Here is a 23,974-nt window from a genome sequence, read left to right on the forward strand (position 1 = left end):
TTTGTTAATCACCTGACTGAATGAATGACCAAACAAATCAAGTCTTACATATACCTCCATCATATTGTTTCTATGCATTGTGATGACCAAAAAAAGTCCAAATGATTTTATATATGGATTATTTTATATAAATCTCTATGGCCTATGTGTATAAAGAATTAAGATAAAATGTTTTGTGTTACCATATTAGTATAATCTTACACTTTTACAACAATATAAATAAGTCTTCTATTGTGCTTTCAAATATTTAGCTATTCAATTCTGCCACTGTAATAGCTGCTAATCTTGTTATCAAATGATTTTAAGATGTGCATCGGGGCCAAAAAATATACATAGACGACAAAATTCCAAATTACTTATTTCTTACAACACATTAAACATCTACTTTTATTTTTTTAATTTTTTTTCAAAGACATTCTGTTGGAAGTCTGTTTCTGTTATTTTTTATTGCTGTTCAAGTACAGCTGTCTCCATTTTCCCCACACTACTTTCCTCTACCCCCCCCACCCCCACCTCCCACCCTCAATCCTCCCTGCTTTGACTTTGTCCATGGGTCCTTTATACATGTTCCTTGACGACCCTTCCCCTTCTTTCCCCCATTACTCCCCTACCCCCTCCCCTCTGGTTACTACTGTCAGTTTGCTCTTTATTTCAATGTCTCTGGTTATATTTTGCTTGCCTTAAAAAATTAAAAATGGAACTGCCTTTTGATCTGGCAACTCCACTGCTGGGATTATATCCTAAGAATCCTGAAACACCAATTCAAAAGAACCTATGCACCCCAATGTTCATAGCAGCACAATTTACAAGAGCCAAGAAGCACAATTTATAAGGAGCAACCTAAGTGCCCATCAGTAAATGAGTGGATCAAAACACTATAGTACATTTACACAATGGAATATTATACAGCAGAAAGAAAGAAGGAGCTCCTACCCTTTGCAACAGCATGGATGGGACTGGAGAGCATTATGCTAAGTGAAATAAACCAGGCGATGAAAGACAAATACCGTATGATCTCAGCTATAAGTGAAACCTAATCAACAAAATATCTACTTTTAAAATCAAACCAAGGTTGCCCTGGCCAGTGTGGCTCAGTTAGTTGGAACACTGTCCCACAAACCAAAAGGTTGTGAGTTTGATTCCCAATCAGGGCACATGCCTGTCTCAGAGGTTCAGTCTCCACTGAGATACATACAGGAGGCAACTGATTGATGTTTCTTTCTTTCTCTCTCTCTCTCTCTCTCTCTCTCTCCCTCCCTCAATCTCTATATCTCTGTTCCCCTCTCTATCTCTCTCTCCCTCTTCCCCCCTTTCTCTCTCTCTGAAATCAATAAATATATCCTCAAGTGAAGATTTAAAAAATTAATAAAAAATTAGATCAAACCATGGTTCCAGTAAAATTTCCAGAGGAGATAAAAATGGGCCAATGCCTAATTTATAAATCATCTAACCCCACATGATATGGAAATTTAAATTTTCCTGAGCCACAGGAACTTAAGAAGTGTCATAATAGTCAAGGTTGCCTCTGGGGGGTCATATGCAAACTATTAAGAGAATATATACCTACAATGATGCTGAATACAAAATAAAGCCATTGACTATATACTTCATTCCATTTTAGCTAGCTGTTGTTATCCAGCAATAAAAGATTATCTGCTGAAATAAACATGTAAAAACAAAAATATAGGAGCCTTTGATTGGAGGTTTCTGAATACTACCTTTCCTTACTAGATCTCTGAGCCTTGGGAGGCAGAGTGATGTAAAGGAAAGAGTTGAGCCTTTGAACTTAGACTGACCTTGGTCAAAGTTCAAAGCCATGTTCTAACTTAAACAAGTTGAGCAACCTCGAGCTACTCACTTAACCCTTCTGAGACTCAATTTCTTCATCCATGGATATAAATAAGTAGGAACTGATTCATATATTGCAGGGTTCTAGGAAAGAATACACAGTATTATCAAAGAATCTAGTCAATGTTTGGTCAAAACAAAACAGAACAAAGCAAAACCTTTCTGTAAATCAGGGTTACCATTTTCATTTCTACTGTGGCTGTCATTATCTTGGAGTCTAAAGGCAAAGGAGACCTCCATAAAGAGTGAAGGGGATACTCTGCTGTTGCCCTCTGCCTCTAAACCAACCCAGGCCTCAGTTACATTTCCCTAATCATGCTGATGTATTCAGAAATGCATTATTAGGCACTACCTGTTACTACAGTTAAGCCATATGCCTCTGAAGCCCCAACTACTGATAAAGCACAGCAAGAGATGGATGGATGGATGGATGGATGGATGGATGGATGGATGGATGGATTACATTTTGAGGTACAAAAAAATGATTGAAAAGAAGGTACTTTCATTTCAAAACAGGCTGGTTATCATTGTCTTCACTCAATGTATCCAAGATGCTGTCTTCCCTTCAGTCTGCCTATCCAAGTCTTCCCAATGCTTTCAAGTTACACCTCAAACTAAACCTTCTGCATTATTACCTTATTAACAAACACTTGTATAGTACCAAACAGTTTATGGTACATAAAGTGTTTCACTTCCACAACTTGTGAGGTAGACAGCAATATCATTTCCATCTTTCATCAAGGTTAACTTGCGCTAGGCAGCCCCATCCCACCCACCATGCACCGATACTAGGCGAAAGCCACCTCCAGGCTCTGCCCATATTTGAGCCTAAACCTTGACTACAACAAAGGGGAAGGAGAAGAGGGAAGGACAAAAGGCCAGTGAGGAAGTGTGGCTATGCAAATTCCACTTACACCCCCACTCCTCCTGCCAGCTGAGACATTGGCCACAAAGGAGGGAAAGGAGAAAAATGGGCCAGATTCTATTATAAATGCAATGTGCCCTATAAAAGTTAAAGTGTTCCCTATATCTGGTACTTAAGAGAAATTTATGCTTCTCAAAATAAAAAAACACTAGGCTGGACTTCACTATAAGTAACTTAACTGTGTGTATAAAATTATGCATATAAACGTATATATATAAATAATTTATGATTTATAATAAAAATGGCATTAGCCTCTTAGAAGAGTCCATGTGAAATATAATTAACTGGAAATATATGGTCAAAATTAGTGTGCTATTTCTAAAAGGTATATGAGAAACTTCTGGAAGAATGTATTTCATAGATTTAAAAAAACTATAATGTAAAATCAGCATGTCCCAATTAGTAGATAGAAATTATGAAGACTAGCATAGCTATAAAATTGTAATTTAACAGACAAAAAGCATATACAATGAATCTCCCTGGGAAACTTACCATTAAAACAAGGAAAAAAACGAACCAAAAAACTATGCTAAACACACACACACAGAGATACTGATGTGACATTAATAAGAACCTCAATGGTGAAGTTATAAAATAATATATAGGTTGAACTTGACTTGAGGTGGTGAATACACAATAAAATATATAGATGATGTTACAGAATTATATACCTGAAAGTATATTTTATTAACCAATGTCACCCCAATAAATTCAATAAACAAATTTTTAAAAATAATAATATACTAGGTTGAGGCACTCTCTGAGTATTTGAATGCTATAGCTCTATGAAACTAATTCCAAACTCACCATTTACTACAGCACACTTTAAACAACAGATGCTATATTAGTTTCTTTTCAAAAATGGTAATTAAAAAAGAAACAAAATTTAATCCTTTAAGGCAAGATAACGAAAGGTATTTTGGCTAGTAACTTTCAGTGCAAAGCTCTAATTAAAAGCAGGAAATATAATTAAAGGCATAGTAAACATAAAGCAAAATGCCCAATGGTCAAGTGAAACTTAAGTTCTGTTACCTGCTTAGTATTATTCTTTCAATACATTTCTCTTTGCCTAAGTTAGCCAGAGTCAATTCCTGTTGCTTGCAATCAAAGAACCCCAACTGATATAACTACATACCCTAGTTCTAAGACAACTATGGCCTCTTCAAAATTGAACATCTTTATATATAAAATAGATTGGTCCAATTACCAAAACAGAAAAAAAAATAAAAATAAAAAAAGCTTGAGTTTTAGGCACAGTCAGAAATTTAGCGGGCTACTGAATTACTAACATAGAGAAGGCCAAAGTATTCTAATGGCCAGCACACAATTTCTATTGAAAGTTAAAGAATTGTCAGAGTTCAATATACAAGGTCCAGCACAAATAATGCCCCTTTTTATTTCAAAACCTTTTATTACAGAAACATAACCATGTAGTTCTGGTATATAACAATATCACACTCAAGCACACCATATGGCATTTTAGGTGAAATATTCAAATTAAAACTATAAATTATTATACCCATATTATTACCATATTATTACTCAAGCAGGCATTAATTCTGCTGGACTCTGTATATTCCACAGACATGTGTATCAATTCATTTATTTTTCTTTTCAAAGGAAAAATATGAGCTAACTCATTATTTGGTTTCCTATACACATCACTTTCCACTTCTCTGTAAAACTTTTAAAAGTGAGTTTTTATTGTCATGAACTGATACTTTGAAAATATTCAAAAAATCTTTACTACATCCCCCCCAAAAGTAACACATACTTGAAACAAATCAAAAAATATATGAAGACTAATAGAGAAATAATTAATTTTTCCTCCACCCTCTCCCCTTAGGTCCCACTTTCCAGAAACAATCGATCCTGATAATTTGGTATATGCTTTCACAGGTTTTGGCATATTCACACATATACATTATCCACATTACTCAGTAATACATCCTGGACATCCCTCCAAAATACAGCATATAACTCAATTTATTCTTTTACTCACTAAATAATAATCCACTGATAAATACACTACAATTTACACAACTATTCCATTAATGATGGGAATAGACTCATCAGATTGTTTCCAGGTTATTTTCTTTTCCAAGCCAAATAATGCTGTAATTAATATACCTATGTACATATCCTTTTGTACTGGAGTGCAGATATCAAAAAAATGGACCACTGGGTCAATAATTAAAAATTACATTTCAAGTTTTTAAAACCTTGTGATAGTTTTTATACAAAAATAAAGAGAAGAGAAAATAATGAATTCTCATTTACCTATTATTTAACTCAAAGAATTGCCAAATTTTAATGTTCCCTTTTTTCCCTTGTCTATGAAATTTAAACTATTAAAATCTATTTAAACTATTAAAAACTATTAAAATCTATTTTAATAGTTCTATCACCACAAATGACTCTGCAAGTTTATAAAAATCATTTTAGATGCTAGTTTATAGTAATCACCAGCATTTGTATCCTCATTAATATTGTACGTAACTTTTTAAAAATTCACCCATAATATTCACTTCCTTCTTCTACTAAGCTCTTTGAGATGGAGAAACAGCAGAATCAAAGCATCTAAGACAGTAGAAAAATAGACCAGGAAAGGTCATCCTAAAAGCATAAAAAGACCTTGAAAGGGAACAATATCAGGCAGGTATGGAGGTATATTAAATGACAGAGGCAACAAAGAGAAAGAAAGGAGTAACATTAACTAGATTTTTAAAAGCTAGCATTAGCTGGTAAGAAAAGTACTTAAGGAATTGCTGGTGGTCCAAGTGGGAAACTTAAGCAAAGAAATGGCAATTCATGAGAAATAGTACATGCTATTTGAATGTATCTTGGAACTAGTTGCTTAAAATGTACTGCACTGATTAGCAAGCTAGGTGAATAGCCACTTAGTGCTCTCCCAGAAAAAGATATTTGGAGGACAAAACATCACCAATGTGTAACAAATTAATATTTCTTTTTAAATATAAGTAACATCACTACTAAAGAAGACAATATAGAATATGTGTATGTGTACAGAAATATACAAAAGGGAGACTTGATATAAACATGTTCCTCAAAAAACACATACAATGAAATTTTAAATGTACTAGAGACATGGGATACTTAAAAGAATCCTAAAGTAAATTATTTTTTATCTTTATAAAGTGAACATTTTATCAAATAATCATATCTCGCACTGGCCAGTGTGGCTCAGTTGATTGGAGCACCATCCAGCCAACCAAAAGATCATAGGTTCAATTCCCAGGCAGGGAATATGCCTCAGTTGTGGATTTGTTTCTCTGGTTGGGGCGCATATGAGAGGAACCAATCTATGTTTCTCTCTCACATCACCGTTTCTCTCCTTTTCTATCTCCCTCCCTTCCCCTCTCTCTAAAATCAGTAAGGCAGTCCTCAGGTGAAGATTTTTTTTTAAATCTTAATTTATTTAAAACGTATGACATATTATTATAGTTGTATCTAAATTACTCACTAGACTACAAACTCCTAGAAGCAGGAGTGATTTTTTTTTTGTTTGTATATATACAGTGCCTGGTTGTATTCTTAATGATCAATAAATGTTTTATGGATTAGTGAACTTAATATTTTTTTTAAAAAGACCACATTTTCATGATGTATTTTTTTAAGTCTATGGGTAAACACAAGATGTATGTTTGTAGCTGAAGCTGACGAGGTGTCAAGAAGGGATTTATAGTAGAGTTGACACTTGAGTTGACTCTCGAAGGCTGAAGAATTCAGACATAAGGGGGAAAAGAGTTTCCGAAACTTGTTCAAAGCCTTAATGACTTATCTCAATATATTTAAACTGGAAATATTTTCTAGTGTAGACTGGGAAAGAACCATATATGGTTTACTTAAATGAAGTTTTAAATTTTTCATTAAGTTATTTTTAAGGCATTATAGCATTTATGTAAGGTTGGTGAGTGTGTCTGTGTGTGTGTGTGTGTGTGTGTGTGTGTGTGGTGAAGGATGTTAGAGTGAATCTATATATTAGCTTACACTCCCTTCCTGAAACACCAGCTAAAACAAAAGTAAGCAGATTTGAAAATGAAAGGAGAGTTCATTAAGGTACAGAAGATAACAGCAAAAGGCTGAATCCTACATTGGCAGCCGGGAAGAGCATCTACATCACTATAAATGGAGGTGAGAATGGACTAAATACGAAAAGATTTGCTGAAAATCTACTTACAAAGCAGTTAGACCTTGAAATTGTATCTTGCACTCCAAGCAATTGCCATCTACTCTAGTCTCCAAAGAATATAAATCAGAGGGTCCTGGACTGTAGAGCTTACCCTTCGCTAAGTGTAAGGTTAAATATTTATCTTAAAAGAAACTGTGTAACTAGATGTTGAGATACTTCTTCCCACTTAACCCAAAATGCCAACAGCTAAGATATACACACTCTCCAAAGCAGCAGGCTCCAAAGAGTTTTCTCTGGGAAACAGGCCAGCTGAACAGATACACCTAAACGTGTAGACACCCAGGATTCCTCAAGAAAACAGCCCAGCCAGATCATCCGACAGTGAAACCCATACTCAGCAAGCCAGGATACCACCACAATCTAGAATCCAACCAGATTTATAGTACACAACCCTTAAAGGTCCCCAGATAGCTAATTCAGACCTCTATTATTAAACACACACACACACACACACACACACACACACACACCCCCCCCCCAAAGTAAAACCAAAAACCTAACTTGAAGGAAAGAGACTAAATAGAAAAGAAAAAAACTTCCAGGAATATACTTTTTAAAAACTAAGACTTCCTGTCAGGATAGAGGTATAGGTAAACACGACTTATCTCCATGCACTACTATAGCAAAAAATAGAACCAGACTACACAAATTTCACCCAGAATTGTCAGAAAATCCAGCTGTGTGGAGGTCCAACAACCAAGGATTTAAAGAAGTCACATATATCCAAGCAGGTAGGAGGGGCAGAGACACAGAGAGATATAGAGAGGCACAGAGCTTGGAGTGGCACAGAGAGGTGCAGGGACAGGAACAGGCAGTCCCACGTCCATATGTGGCGGATAAAAATCGGGAGGGATATCTCAGGAGTGAGGGATCCAAGTCCCCATCCAGACCACCCAGTCCAGAGTCCCAGCGCCAGGAAAGTAAGTCCCCATAACTTCTGGCTATAAAAACTAGTGGGCATTGAAGAGGTTGAAGAAACTGTGCCCTCTCAAAGGGCCCGCAATGGACTTGGGACTCACACAGACCTACCCGCTCTGGGATTGAGCATGAGGGCAATAGCAGTATATAGGGAGAAAATGAAGTGCAAGTGGGGAGACAGTTTCTTGCTGGCCAAAACTTCAAAGGCCAGGCAGCAGCACTGTCCCCTTTATGAGCCCTCTCTGACACAGAACAGAGCAGAGACATGGGTTGTCCCGCCCTGGCAATTACCTAAGGCTCCGCCCCATACAACTTAACAGGTGCACTAAGACAGGGAGTCAAAGCAGCTCTATCTAATACACAGAAACAAACACTGGGAGGCTGCCAAAATGAGGAGACAAAGAAATACGGCCCAAATGAAAGAATAAAACAAAACTCCAGGAAAAGAACTAAATGAAATGGAGATAAGCAAACTACCAGATGCACAGTTCAAAACACTGGTTATCAGGATGCTCCAGAAACTCATTGGCTACTTCAAGGCATAATAAAGACACAGGCAGAAATGACAGTTGCATTAAGTAAAATAAAGAAAAATCTACAGGGAAATAACAGTGGCGGGGGTGAGCCCAAGAATCAAATCAACGATTTGGTATACAAGGTAGGAAAAAGCATTCAATCAGAATAGCAGGAATAAAAAAGAATTCAAAATTACAAAGATAGGCTTAGGAACCTCTGGGATATCTTCAAACATACCAACATCTGAATCATAGGGGTGCCAGAAGGAGAAGAGGAAGAGCAAGACATTGAAAACGTATTTGAAAAAATAATGAAAGAAAACTTCCCTAATTTGGTGAAGAAAATAGACATACAAGTCCAGGAAACACAGAGAGTCCCAAATAAGATGCACCCAAACAGCACCACAGCAAGACACACATAATTAAAACGCCAAAGGTTAAAGAAAAAGAGAGTATCTTAAAAACAGCAAGAGAAAAACAGTTACCTACAAAGGAGTTCCCATGAGACTATCAGCTGATTTCTGAAAAGAATCTTTGCAGGCAAGAAGGGACTGGCAGGAGTATTCAAAGTCATGAAAGGCAAGGGCCTACAACCTAGATTACTCTATCCAGCAAAGCTACCATTTAGAATGGAAGGGCAGATAAAGTACTTCCCAGAAAAGGTAAGGCTAAAAGTTCATCATCACCAAGACATTATTATATGAAATACTAAAGGGTACTATACAAGAAAAAAAGATCAAATGATGAACATTAAAATGGCAATAAATTCACAAATATCAACAATTGAATCCAAATAAAAAAACTAAGCAAACAAGCAGAACAGGAACAGAATCATAGATACGGAGGTCATTTGGAGAGTTATCAGTTGGGATGGGGAAGGGGGAAAATGGGAGCAAAGGTGCACAGATTAAGAAGCACAAATTGGTAGGTACAAAATAGACAGGAGGATGATAAGAACAGTATAGGAAACAGAGAAGCCAAAGAACTTATGTGCATGACCCATGGACATGAACTAAGATGGGGAGAATTGCTGGAGGGACGGGGATACCGGGTAGAGGGGGGAAAGGGGAAAAATTGAGACAACTGTAATAGCATAATTAATAAAACATTTTTAAAAAACTAAAACAACTATAAAAAGAATGCAATGGGGAAACAATAAGAAAAAAAGAGTTTTTAGACATTAAAAAGCATAAAAATAAAAAATCCAGCAGGAAAATTAGAAGATAAAATTATAACTATATCCATGAAAGTAAAGTCAAAAATGCAAAAAAAAGATAAAAAGATAATTAGAGAACCTGTCCAGGATGTCCAAAATTTGAAGACTGGAAGTTCCAGAAAGGCACAATAGAGAAAACAGGAAGGAGGAAATCCCTAAAGAATTAATTCAAGAAAATTTCCCAGAACTAAAAAACATGACTTTCTACATTGAAAGTACCTATTAAATGTCTACCACAATATTTGCAAATAGAGCATCGCCAAGATATTATAAAATTTAGAACATTAAGAATAAGAAAACAGGTTTCATTAAAAAAAGAAAAAAGAATTAGAACAGCACTAGACTTCTCAAATGCAACACTAAGAATCTACAACAAATGGCTATAAAACTTAGAAGGAAAAACTATTTCAAATTTCATTATTTTATATCCAACCAAAAGATCAGTAGGTCTTAAAAAATTACTTCCCCTTACTTTCTCAGGATGCTACTAGAGTTTATAGTCACCCAAAACGATGGCAGAAACAAAGGAAAAGCCATAGTATTTGGGGAATGAGATGAGCCAAAAAGGACACATGAAAAGAACGTCCAGGATGATAGTGAAGAGAAATGTCAAGGTGAAAGGTTTGCATCAGGCCTAGAGATCAGACCGGAACAGGTCAGAAGACATCAGAAAAGACTTCAAAAATATTGATGGTCTATATACAGATAATATTAACTGAAAACAGCCTAAGCATTAAAAATATACAAATAAAATCATGTCCTGGGATAACATATTCATGCCATTAAATTTAATTTTGATGTAGTTAGAGTAAGTCAAACCATTTTATTGCCAATATTCTAAAAATGGTTATAGGGATGAATTCTTCACTGATGAAGCAATGTAACTACTTTAAACTATTTTCAAAATGTTTGCTGGTGAGATTTAAGACAGTTCACAGAGATCATCCAAGCACCTGGATGCATCAGACGCTGTCCAGATTTTAATATACAACAGTTTTTTAACATGTGTAGAAAGAATGTTTTATTCCCTTCCAATCAGAGTTGAAAAATCGTTCAAGAATTGAAAATGCAGAAGAGCATATAATAGGTATTTAATAAACACTTGGTGAGACTGTTCCTTCTTTTCCAATTTATAAATTAATAAGCAAATAAAGATAAGATTAACTATATATACTTACATATACACATATACATATGCATATAAAGCATACACTTATAGTCACAAATATTTTTCTAATAGCTCTATACTAGTCTTCAATTTCATTTTTTAATATATTTCATAATTTTAACTGAAATGATGTTTCAAAAATGTGTTTTATTAAAGGTACTGGCAGTTAAAAAATATTTAAAATAGTATCATCTTGTTTTCTATTAAATATAAATATCAGTTAATAGTTGTTGCTTAGCTAGTGTGGGAAATATTTTCCAAAAATGTATGATTAACCTGTTGAATAAAAAAGACTTATCTCCAAAAGAATGTACAAGTATTGTATTTAATTAGCTCTGATAAACAAAATGACTAATCAGAATTGACTCTTAAGTAAATAATCTAAAAAAATATACAAAGACAAACATGCCTTAAATGCATCTATATATATCATCCATATCAGATGCTCATGGGTGAAGTGGTGAGGGCGCAAAACGGAGAACACACTCAGCCCCAGATAATTATCATGTGAGCTCAGACTCAGACAACTAGATCATTACTTTTCTCTAAGAGAAAGTGGAAATCTAGGATTTTATGTGAATTTTCTTATTTCCAAATCTTGGCAGTAATTCCAACTTCTTTTCAATTATTGAATTAGTTAAGCAAAACAAGTTTGTGTTCTGAATTCCGTTTCTATTCATTTATGGGGCCTATAGTATATGTCCTATAAAATTAAGACATGCCTGTATTCTGGTAGATAAGTTTTAGTTTGGGAGAAAAAGATTAACAGATAGTTAATACAATATGATTTAAAAAAATCAAGTGCTAAATTCTAGGATACAAACTACAAATCTGTAGGACTTAAAGTAAAATAGAAAGATCAAAGAGAGCAATATGAATCAATCTCTCCTGTATTGTTATTGTAATTTCTTCTTTAAAGGAATCCAGGAGACAAACACAAAGCAGAGAAATTGTGGTTCACCTCTCAATTCCAACCCCTACTAAATTCTAATTAAGTTATCCAATATTAAAATAAAACCAAAGTCCAGGATTAATCGAAATACAATGAAAAATAACATTTTATTTAAGTTGTAAGTCTAGGTTCCACCACACTTTTCAGTCAGAGAACAAGGAACCCCTGGGAAATGGCGATGATACCTGAGTCTGGTCTCCGACCACCGGGATGCACTCAGGCTTAAGACGAACCATGAATTTACCGCCAAGATTCTACCTCATCCAGTGTTCTAGAACAAGCAGATTGCGAGCAATATACATAATAAACTCACATTTTCCAACTCCTATACAGAGAGAATGATCTCAAACTTCCTTGCATTCCTTCCATGAACTGTCCCTCCCTCACAAAGATATGATGCAAAGATATGACACAGATTCAGGGCTGGGAGTGGAAGGTGAAGGGTGACAAGAGAGAACATAAAAAAGATGAGCTACACATACACAGCAGGAAATTCATTCAATCATCAAACATTTAGTTCACATCAAGCATTTATAGAGTGATACAACACTCACAAGCCATGCAAATGTCCAAATATCCACAATTCTCTTTGGAAAGGATGTCCACAATCCAAACTACGACTGTTAAAGAACAAGATTGTCCTTTTTTTAAGTTTTATTATATTTTTTTCCATTACCATTTAACCCCCTCATACCCCCTCCCCCTGCAATCACCACACTGCTGTCCATGCCCATGAGTCTTTTCCCTTTTGCGCGATCCCTCCACCCCTTAACATCCCCTCATCCTGTAAGCTCCCTGACTCCATAGCTGTCACCCTGCTCTCCATCTCTGAGCCGGTCTCTATTTTGCTTGTTACTTCAGTTTGTTCATTAGAATCCACATGTGAGTGAAATCATATGGAATTTGTCTTTCTCTGACTGGTTTATTTCAGTTAGCATAATGTTTTCCAGGTCCATCCATGCTGTCGCAAAAGGTAAAATTTTCCCCTTTATTACAGCCAACTAGTATTCTGTTGTGTAAATGTCCCATAGTTGTTTTATCTACTCATCTACTGATGGACACTTGGGCTGCTTCCATATCTTGGCAATTGTAAATAATGGTGCAATTAACACAGGGGTGCTTATGTTCTTTTGAATTAGTGTTTTGGGTTTCTTCAGATACACCTCCAGAAGTGGGATTGCTAGGTCAAAAGAGAGATCCATTTTTTAATTTTCTGAGGGATCTCTATACTGCTTTCTACTGTAGCTGTATGAATCATTCCCACCAACAGTATACAAGGGTTCCCCTTTCTCCACATCCTCAACAGCACTTGTTTGTTGGTTGTTGATTTATTGACAGATAGCCATTCTGACAGGTATGAGGTGATATTTCATTGTAGTTTTAATTTGCATTTCCCTGATGATTAGTAACATTGAGCATCTTTTCATGTCTATTTGCCATCTGTATGTCCTCTTTAGAGAAGTATATATTCAGATACTTTGCCTATTTTTTAATTGGATTGTTTGTTTTTTTGGCATTGAGTTTATGCAGAAATCAATTGCACTTTTATATGCCAATAATGAACTAACAGAAAGGGAGGTTAAGGAAACAATCCCATTCACAACTGCTTCAAAAAAAATAAAGCAAAATGCCTAGGAGTAAATCTAACCAAGAACACAAAAGACCTGTACTTTGAAAATTATAAGACACTAAAGAAAGACATTGAAAAAGATACCAATAAGTAGAAGCACCTACCATGTTCATGGATAGGAAGAATTAACATCATTAAAATGTCCATGCTACCCAAAGCAATCTATAGATTCAATGTAATTCTTATCAAGATTCCAATGACATAGTTCACAGAGCTAGAATGAATATTTCAAAAATGTATATGAAACCAAAAAAAGGCCTCACATAGCAAAAGCAACCCTGAGAAAGAAGGACAAGTTTAGAGGAATCACACAACCTAATATCAAACTATACTATAAGGCCATAGTAATCAAACCTGCATGGTACTGGCATCAAAACAGACACACAGATCAGCGGAACATAATAGAGAGCCCAGAAATAAATCCACACCTTATAGTCAATTTATATTTGACAGAGGAAGCAAGCACATACAATGGGCTAAAGATAGTTTATTCAATAAATGGTGTTGGGAAAACTGGACAGATACGTGCAGAAACATGAAACTAGACCACCTTCTTACACCACACACAAGAATAAATTCAAAATGAATTAAAGACTTAAATATTAGACCCAAAACCATAAAAATCCTAGAGGAAAACACAGGCAATAAAATCTCAGACATTGCTCATAGCAATATTTTATCTGATGTATCTCCCGAGACAAGGGAAACAAAGGAAAAAATAAACAAAAGGGACTATATCAAACTAAAAAGTTTTTTGCACATCAAAGGAAGTCATCAACAAAATAAAAAGATAATGCACAGAATGGGAGAACATATTTGCAAATACATCTGATAAGGGGTTAATATCCAAAATTTATAATTTACAAAACTCAACACCAATAACCTTTTAATTGAGCTTTTTGTGTGACATGTTTTTGTAAACAATTTTTAAACATCACTGTGATCAAAAATTTAAAAACAAATATTTTATAACTTGAGAAACATATTAAATACCTTAAAGAAAGGGCTATGTAAAAACACAAATCAGTATTACTATGGTATTATCAAGCAAAAAGCAGTACTTTTCTAAAAATACAAAAAAAAAATCTGAAATAAAAGCCACATTTGGTTTTAGGCTATTAAAAGGAAATGCATTCTTTTGCCCCTATCCTCACTCCCCAAATCCCCACCCCATTAGATTGTCAACTACCTTTCAGAAACCCTAGAGAGCCCATTTTCCAGCGACCTTTAATCAGTCTCCTCTGAGACACAATCCACTGGATAGAATTCTTTTCCATTTGCCAAAGTTATTTTCTAGCACTCCAAGTTACTACTTTTAGTTTCAATTCCCACCATGACGTTTTAAAATTCATTTCTCGCCATTTTGGGAAAATACCACCTTCAAGAAATAGAGTGAGTTATAAATTCCTGTGCAACCACTTACTAAATATTAATTTTTAAGCACATTATCGCTAACTTGCAGAATTTTTAAGATTAAATGGTGATAATATTCACAAAGTTCCTGATAAATACCGTTCATAGGGAAAGCAAAAGAAATGGTAGCTATTTTTAAAATGACAGAGAAAAAGTACTTTCACTATTTGCTCAAAGGGAAAGAAAAAAAAAATCACTGGCTTGGCATGTCTTCTGCTAAAACTTGGAGGCACCTAAATTAGGAACATCTCTTAATATTTAAAGGAGGGAAAACCTAACAGGTTTATGACAAAGACATGAACTACCTTCCAGTATTATTGCACTGATTAGCATTAACACATTATGAACCTAGAAAGGATTATAGGGTTTTACTTTAGTCTTTTCTCACAATTGTAGCACTTTCTATTATCAAAGAGAACCATTCCAACTCCATAATTTTTTTTATTTTAAAAGTGAATTAAAAAGAGACATCTTCTAATGTTCCTTCCCTAGTAAACAGTAAAAAAAAAAAAAAAAAAAAAAAGGAAAGAAAAAGACTCTATTGAAGGTTTAGGGGCATGCTTACCCAATATTGTATCAAAAGGAAAAACTGCCCCGACAATTATGGAGCTACAAAGTAAGACAACTGGAATCCATGGCTAGAAAAACTACCATCTGGACACCTAACCTACCCTCCAGAAGTCTTTCTCACAAAGTCTATCATACTTTGGCAGAGAAGTACAAATCTGCCATACACAATGTGATCCTCTACAGACGCTAAGAACCAAACCCAGAGCCAGTCCTGCCTACCCCCAGGACTGCCCACTCGCACTGGGGCCTCCTGGGGCCTCAGAGCTGCTGACCGTTGTCCATGCATATTAACCATATAATGTACTGAACCTTAAAATTTTTTAACAGAATTTGTAAATTATATGTGCCCCATATTCTGCCAGACTGAGTTTTTAACCTCTTTGTACACTTGTGGCCTGACATGGGCTAGAATGATCTGCTCTCTGATTTCTTATCTCATGAAAGTATTGGGACACCAATATATTAATATCTAATATGCTGTGAGCTCCTCAGAGAAAAATACTATTTAAAAAAAATACTTCATACTTTTTCACTAATCAAATGAATTGCTCCTTTTCCCCCCAGTGCTGCCCTAAGCAATTTGAGATTTTACCACAGCTTTCAGTCAAAACAAATTAGTACTCAATTTGGAACTTGAAGAGTAACTACTTTTATTCAAAATAAAAATAACTTTGGTTTTTCCAGTTCTAAAATTAATATAAGCCATAAAAAAATCAAGCACTACTAAACGATGTTAAGGGAAGGATAGCCATCCATAACCCAAATACCCAAATCAAATATTATAAACATTAAGACATACTTCTATGCATATATGTACCTAGTTAACAGATACGTGTATTTTACAGAAATAAGATATTCTCTATAGTAATTTTTTAACCTAGTATGTCTTAGCTCTCTTGAATAACTATATAATATTCCACTTCATGGCTTATCCGTAATTAACCAGTCACTTAAAATTAAAGAGTTGTGTTTTTCCCAGTTTTTCATTGTGCTACAACGAATCCCTTTACATTCTAGCTTTACATTCTCATTTCATTATTTTTCAGAAAGGGGATTATTAGTCAAATGATATGGGTACTCAGAATTATGAAACATATGGCCAGATTACCGCTGGAAAAGTAGAATCAATTTTCAAATCCAGCAGTAGATGAGAATGTCCTTTTATTTCCTTATAATTCAGTGATTATTACTTGTCTTCTCTCATCTTTGCCAATTTGATAAAACAAAAATTACATTTCACTGCTTCAATTGTATTTCATTACTTCATTATTAGTAAAATAATCATTTGACATGTGTACAGAGCACTGGTATTTCCTTTGTGAAATATCTTTTCCTAATTTTTGGCTATATGTTGTTTTACAGTTTTTTGATCTCTTTTTGTTATTGCTTCGTAGGAGCTCTTTGCACAATAAAGAAAATACATCTTTGCCTGCATATATGTCATAAATTAGCAGGTTGTTATTTGTCTTTTAGCTGTTTTGATATGTTTTTAATAAAATGACTTTAAGTCCTTATTTAGTCCACCTATTCATCTTTAAGTTCAAGGGGCTTGGGTCACACTTAGAAGAGCCTTACTCTTTCAATATCATAAGATCACTTATCTGAGCTATCTAGGAATGTGAGGAATTTTTAATTTAATCAATCTTAAATTTATTTCTGGTATATAATATAAAGGAGAAATTCAGCTTTACTTTTTTTTTAATTGTTAGTCAGTGGCCCCAATACTATACTGAAGAATCCACCCTTTCTTCTCTCAATGAAATTCCATCTTTAATGTAAGATAAATCACATTATCGTTCTAAATCCTTTATTCTAAAACATTGATTTACATGTGTATTTCTGCAATAACACCACACTTTTAATTAGGTAGCTTTGCACTGTGTTTTCATATGCAAAATAATGTAAAATACCAAAGAGGATGGCACACACCGAAAATATTTCCTATCTTGTGCTAATTCCTAAATCAAAGATATTGAAAGTCTCAAGAAGAATAAATGAAACAGATATTAACACTAACAATACAAACTGATGAAAATATTATTCACAGCTTACATAGTGATTTCACATTATCTAATATTATGTTCCTCACACTACAAGGTAGTTATTGTTTCTTTTTCAATTATTATACAGAGTTAGCATTTGCTCAAAGTCTTGCCTAGGATCACAGAGCTAGTAACTAGCAGTGGTAAAACCTAAACTTCATATTATGTGACCTTTCCATGATCCCATTATATTAAAAATAGAGCAATTAGCCGTAAGAGCCCAAATTTCTCATTTTTTTAATCAAACTACCTTAACAAGTGCTGGGGGGAATATACACACACACATATACATATATACACATATATGTACATACACATATATACATATATGCATTATATACCTATACACATTCACAAACTCAAACATAGGCCTTTATTTGAATGAAGAGGAATTTTTTGCCCTTAACTTGTTCCTTTATTTATTTATTTTAATCTTTATTGTATTTTTTTTCCAATTCCATTTAGTCTCCTTATACTCCCCTTCCCCCAACAATCACCACACTGTTGTCCATGTCTATGAGTTCTTCCTTTTTTGCTCAATTTTTAAACCCAAACTTATATTCCTAAAGCTTTAATAATTTCACCAATATCATAGACCCTAACTACACAAGACAGTAACACTGAAACTGAAAAACTAAAAAATTGGACTATATTTTCTAAGAGACAGTTACCTTTGGTTTCCCAAACAAAAGTAGAAAGTGAAAATACTCTGTATTTTCATAAGAATATTTCCTTAAGTAATAATTGACTACTAACCCAAAAGAGATCCATTCTGGATACATTGCAAAACAGGTTCTGCTATCAGACCACTAGGAAGGATCCTGAAGCAGAAGAACATAGCTATGTGCATTAAAAGCCCAGGTCAACCCTCCAGGTCAACACTAGGATTCACTTGTGGGGGGCGGAGAGGATCACACTATCACACGTTAAAATTTGTAAGGCAGAGATTTCTCCACAAGACCATGAGACACCAACAACCACACAGAGTACTGTCATGGAACACAACCAGGAGAAAAAAAGACTTTTTTCGAAGAATAGCAGAAAGACAAAGAAGAAAGAAAAAAAGCCTCGTTTGAGGGGAAGGATATCATCCTATACTTTTCCCTTGGTGGCTGGATGGCATCTCTTCCCAGCCATGATGAGTCAATAGCAGACACAACCTCAAGTTGTAGAACCCAAAAAATGAAATATAAAAACATCTCCCTAGTTAAAGGTAAGCAAAAAGGAGCTTACCTTCCAAAATAACTTGTTTTTCACAATAGCAAATATAAATACATAAAAATAAGATTGGGGTCATATTCTACAGAGCAATGAATCCTGCAAAAATGATCGTGTGAGATTCATTTTAGTTTCTTCCTACAACATTCAAAGAAACAAACTTTAGTGAAAGGATAGCTCAAAAATAAAAAATGCAGAAAAATAAAACACTTTTCAGGTCATACGTTTAAAAACATAAAACACTCCTAAATAATAAAGGTAAATATATATAATGTTTTCTTTTCTAATATTTCAAGAAATAAGAAACTATCTAGAGGTTTCATTTATTTTCCAAAATTAAGGATTTCCCATCATCTTTTTGATTAGGGAATGAACAAATTCAGAGAGACTGATTCTCCACTCTTTGAAAATTTACAATGAATAAAATCATTGCTTGTTTTTTAAATTAGCTTAAAATTGAGATTAATGGTTCTACAAACAGATGAACATGTGTTTATATATACATATATTTTGTATGCCTATACTATATAAACACATCAGATTTCTGTAACTAAAAAATATTTTAATTAAATTATTATTTTTATTATCAAGGAGTTATATTAACCTAGAAACTAATTCCTGAAATACACAGATAATTCTATCTATTGGCTCTCTCACAGTATTGGAAACGTTTTTCCTCTTTCTAAATATCCCTCAGTGTGCTTACTTTCAGTACACGACCACGGCAGTGATTTAGGAATTGATATTCTGGTATAGAACTTTCTCTCTATATCCATATTAACAAGAATAAAAGTATTCTTTTATTTGAAGCTAGAAGTATACAAATTAAACTGATATTTAAAACAAAAAGCAAATAAACTCAAATTAGGTCAGAAAAATCTATTTTTATATTAACGAGTTGCTGGACATATTAAATATATAAATAAATAAAATTGCAATGTTTAACATATATCTTTATATGTTTACATGATGAAAGCTTACAGTTATTCAAGTTATGAACGCCAAATATATTGAGCGGTGAGACAGAATTATGATGTGGCGCCCTCTGCTGGGCTTTGTAGTTACAAACTCAACCTAACATCATAATTAGTAAAATCAAACACTTGAGGCATCAAGAGAAAAATTACTTTTCCAATACTTGATCACTTTAAGCCTTGGCAAATATTATATTAAAATTATAACTAATACTTTACTGTAAAAGGACTTTACAAATGTATAATTGAGAGAAATATCAGTATAGATTTTCCTTTTAAAATAGAGCGTAATGTAAAAATTACACTAAACAACATGTTTTAATAGATCTTATTTTTGTCACCACTTCTATCACTTGGCATATGCAGGTTTTGAATGCCACATTATAACAAAATAATATATTCAGGTTTTGAAGACTACATTTTCTACTTTTTACCAATTTACTGTTTTGGTAATTTAATTGATTTTTCCTGCATTGTTAGTTCAATCAAAACAGTTTACTTTAAAACATCAGACTAACTCTTAATATTGTTTTCATTATTAAAAAAAACTGAAAGAAGTTTTAGAGGTATTCATCGCTAGTAATAATAACTTCCATTTATTGTGTCAATCATGAGAATGTAACATATAATATATAGCTTCCATACGTTATATCCAGTTCCAAGAGATAAAAAAATTGTGGCTCATCGATATGATATAAATTGCTCAAGATGAATCTCAGAACCAAGATTCAACTGTAAGTAGGTTTCATTCCAAAGACTCAAACGTTTCTACCAAACAATAGACAGCAGCGAAAAAATATTTCTAACATGTGATTTCTCCATTTGTCAATGTGACAACAACTGGTAGTTTGGGGGTGGGGAGTAGTAGCAAGTTGATGGGAAAAAATGCTAGAGCAGTTAAAGGTAGTTATTCAATATACAATATAATAGCGTAGACCTTTAGGAAAATATTTTTGTTTTACATAATGCTGCCAGCTAGTGGCCCTATTTCATACTGAGTCACGGGGAGCCATACTTGACTTTTACATTAATAAAATAAAATCTCCATATTTAACATTCTCAAATCATGTTCCTAAGTTTTGTATGCATCAGCCTGACTTAATGATATTTTACCAGAACTAAAGGAGACTGCCTCCTCAACACCATTAGCATCCCAGCTTGCCCAGTCCTTGCCCAAAACCTCAATAAAAATATGAGCTATGCCTGAACAGGAAAGAAGTCAGGAAGTGCCAATATGGAGGAACTAAAAGATACACATGTCGCTGTCCATGAAAAAAGAAATCTACATTATTTTCAATAAATTAGGATTTTTAGGATATTTATAAATTCCTTCGTGACGATATACATATTTTTCTATACAATAAAAGTTTACCATAGTGTGGGCATAAGACCTGTTGTTAGGCAGTATTTTATGCAGATTTCATAAAGTAGTAATGCTAGCATAGAGTATTGTTTTAGTTCAGACAATAAGTAGTTACAGTACTGAAATTTCTTTTTTGAGAAAAAAGTATTTGAGTACAATCTTTACATTTAAAACTGTCATCTCTCATTGATAATTCATTATCTTAAGAGAAATATCCTATATAACACACATAAAAAAAGTTCACAGCTTCTGTCATGGTATGTTGTTTAGTGCAATAATATAAAGATGTTCTTGTTTGATTTCTTTAATCATATGGCACTATAACTATTTAAATAATTTTCTCAAGGGAGAAATCATGACTTACAGGCTTAGATGTAAATACAGTATGTTCTATAATGTTATAATACTGCATAAAACAAAAACATTCTTGTATTAAAGTGTACTAACAGCAATGAAAACACATTCTGGGTTCATTCTGTAGTGAGAAAGCAGCAGCAGGAAGTGGAAAAACACAAGAATGAATAAAGAGATAGCCCCTCTGTTGGATTAACTGATAAGGTCAAAATGAAAACAACAAACAAAAGGAATAGTACTGGAGAATTCAATGTTCTTGCTGACCTACATTCTGTCACACATACACACAACTGCCAAGTGTAAAACTGTTATCCCACTTAGTAGGCACATTCTATAGGAGGCTGATTTTGCAGCTAAAAACAGTAAGAGTTTCTACAATACACACGCAAGTGCACACACACATTAGTATAATAAACATTAGTAAGAACAAATGCCAATTATAAATTCACTTTTTAAAATACTAAAAATATTTCTATATAGTGATCACATAACTTACAAACATTTCCTGTATTGTCAAAGCTGGTAAGAACATCTTCAATATTCAAAGATCCACTATTATGCCTAGAAAGGAATAAAATATTTTCTTTAATAATTCTGGAATATTAAGATTTGCTATTTTTTTTTGAAAAGCTGAGACTGCATTGTGATACACCCTGTACTAATAAATCCTCCCATGTTGTATTTTTTAAATATTTCTGCCCACTAGAGGGAGAAAGAAAAGAAATAACAGAATATAGTCTTCTTGATATTTAATGAAATGACATTTCCTGATGATTAATTTACATTTTAAAGTATTGTTATTTTTATTGTTGTTTTTGTTACATAAAGATGGGATTATTAACATTTTTAAACATAACAAAACAAAACTAAACAAAAACTTACACTTGGAGAATCTCAAAAGAAAAATCATCAACCCCCAGAACCTCAACGATACATAAATATCCTCTAGAGCAGCCCAAAGAATTCAGAACATCAGTCACAAAGAACTAATCAACATTTGGGCCTGCACACTCCATGTGTATAGTCTAGATACTAGACCCATATTGGATAATGTGATTCGCAAATATTTTCTCCCATCATATGGGTGGCCTTTTCACTTTCTTGATAGTATCCTTTAAATCACAAAAGTTTTTAATTTTGATGAAGTTCAACTTACTTATTTTTGCTGTTGTTGTTTGTGCTGTTGGTTCCATATTAGCCCTGGCTTACTGTTAACCTCTAGTTTCAACCAGTACCTTTTTTTCCTCTTCAAATAATTATTTACCCTAGTGACTTCTCCTTAGTCCTTATTACTTCACAAGCCATTCTTGGGGAAAACTTAAAGGTCGTCAGCTCCTAGGTTAGGTGCTTGTGAAAAGAATTGGTTGGCTTTGGGAAGAAGAAACTATTGGTAATATTTTTTCCATTCACATTGTATAATATAAGGTTTATGATTCTTTTGATATATGGAGGACCCAAAAGGCTGAATTTATTTATAAAAAATTGTGTATTTATTCTTACATGTTTAAACTTCAATCCCTTTCAAAGCACTCTCCATTTGATGCAATACATCGAGATTTTTTTCCCACTGCTCAAAACAGTTTTTGAACTTGATTTTTATGCCTTTGAGTGCTTTCACCATTTTTTTTGTCTCACCTCTTCCACAACAGCAAAAGTTTCCTTTTGAGGACTATTTTCGTCCAGAGAAACAAAAAAAAAAGTCATTCGGGATGAGATCAGGTGAATAGGGAGGCTGGGGCATGGGGGTCGTGCTGTTTTTGGTCAAAAACTGCTGAATACTCAACACAATGTGGGCAGGTGCACTTGTAAATCATCCCTCATGAAACGGGCTAATGCAATGAAGGAGTCTTCCAAAAAAATTCACTGAAGCTGAACGCAGCCTCTCACACCACCACCAGCTGGCACACCAATGCAGATGGGTTCCTAGAACTCGCCTCGCAGGGGAAGCCTGTCCTGCAAGGGGCCCACCCTCCAGGAGATAATTCTGGTTTTGGGGGGTCCCCTCTCATATACTGTAAGAAGGTCATTATCATAGCATTAGCTAACACCTCTGTGGTGTCACATAATTATCATTTCTTTTTTTGTGGTGAGAACACTTAAATGAAAGTCTTGGGAGACAAGTTAAAGCTTGGGATTTTAGAACAAAGTTGGGTTGGCCAAATATGTTGGCAAAAAGTTGTAATTGTTATATACTAACATTAATTACCAGTATAATGCTAAGACTGTCCTTGAAGGTATGACTATGTAACCACATTGTTTAGGTAGGACTTAGGTAAACAGTTGAAAGATTAAGGGTAGACAAGATCTCACAGAGTTAACACTTGAATAAAGTGGATGACTCAAAGATCAAATAACAGTCCTTGAGTTTGGAGCAAATAAAAGTGAACTTGAAATAATCAAAATAAATCTTTACCACACTGTGTTCATGACCATTTTCCTACAATCGGCACTAACTGACATTATTCTTTCATGAGATCCCATCTTTTAGGATTTCTAGACTTTATAGATAATTGACTTTCATGTTTGTAAGTTACTGAGAGGTAAAGGATTAGTTTTGCTGTTTCTCTAATGCTGACCTCATTTAAAAACGTCATAGGATACATGTTCAATTTCTTGGCTTTAAGAAATAATGCTTTCAAGAAGATAAGTTTTGCA

General features: G+C 34.1%; 1 protein-coding gene across 4 annotated transcripts in view; it reads right to left on the reverse strand.

Annotated features, from left to right (window-relative positions):
- The window catches only part of CAMKMT (calmodulin-lysine N-methyltransferase), a 338,172-nt gene that overhangs the window by 298,882 nt on the left and 15,316 nt on the right, over positions 1–23,974 (reverse strand). For all 4 annotated transcript variants that reach the window (XR_008528621.1, XM_054567074.1, XM_054567055.1 and 1 more), the window contains exon 3: positions 21,816–21,880. Coding sequence is in view for 3 of the 4 variants with exons in the window: in XM_054567074.1 (XP_054423049.1) it covers positions 21,816–21,880 (65 nt within the window). In the remaining variant the exon portion in view is untranslated. The remainder of the gene's footprint in view (positions 1–21,815; positions 21,881–23,974) is intronic.

The sequence above is a fragment of the Pteronotus mesoamericanus genome, unplaced genomic scaffold (genome assembly GCF_021234165.1).
Source record: "Pteronotus mesoamericanus isolate MK-2021 breed Mesoamerican mustached bat unplaced genomic scaffold, CSHL_Meso_final contig_101, whole genome shotgun sequence".
NCBI lineage: Eukaryota > Metazoa > Chordata > Mammalia > Chiroptera > Mormoopidae > Pteronotus > Pteronotus mesoamericanus.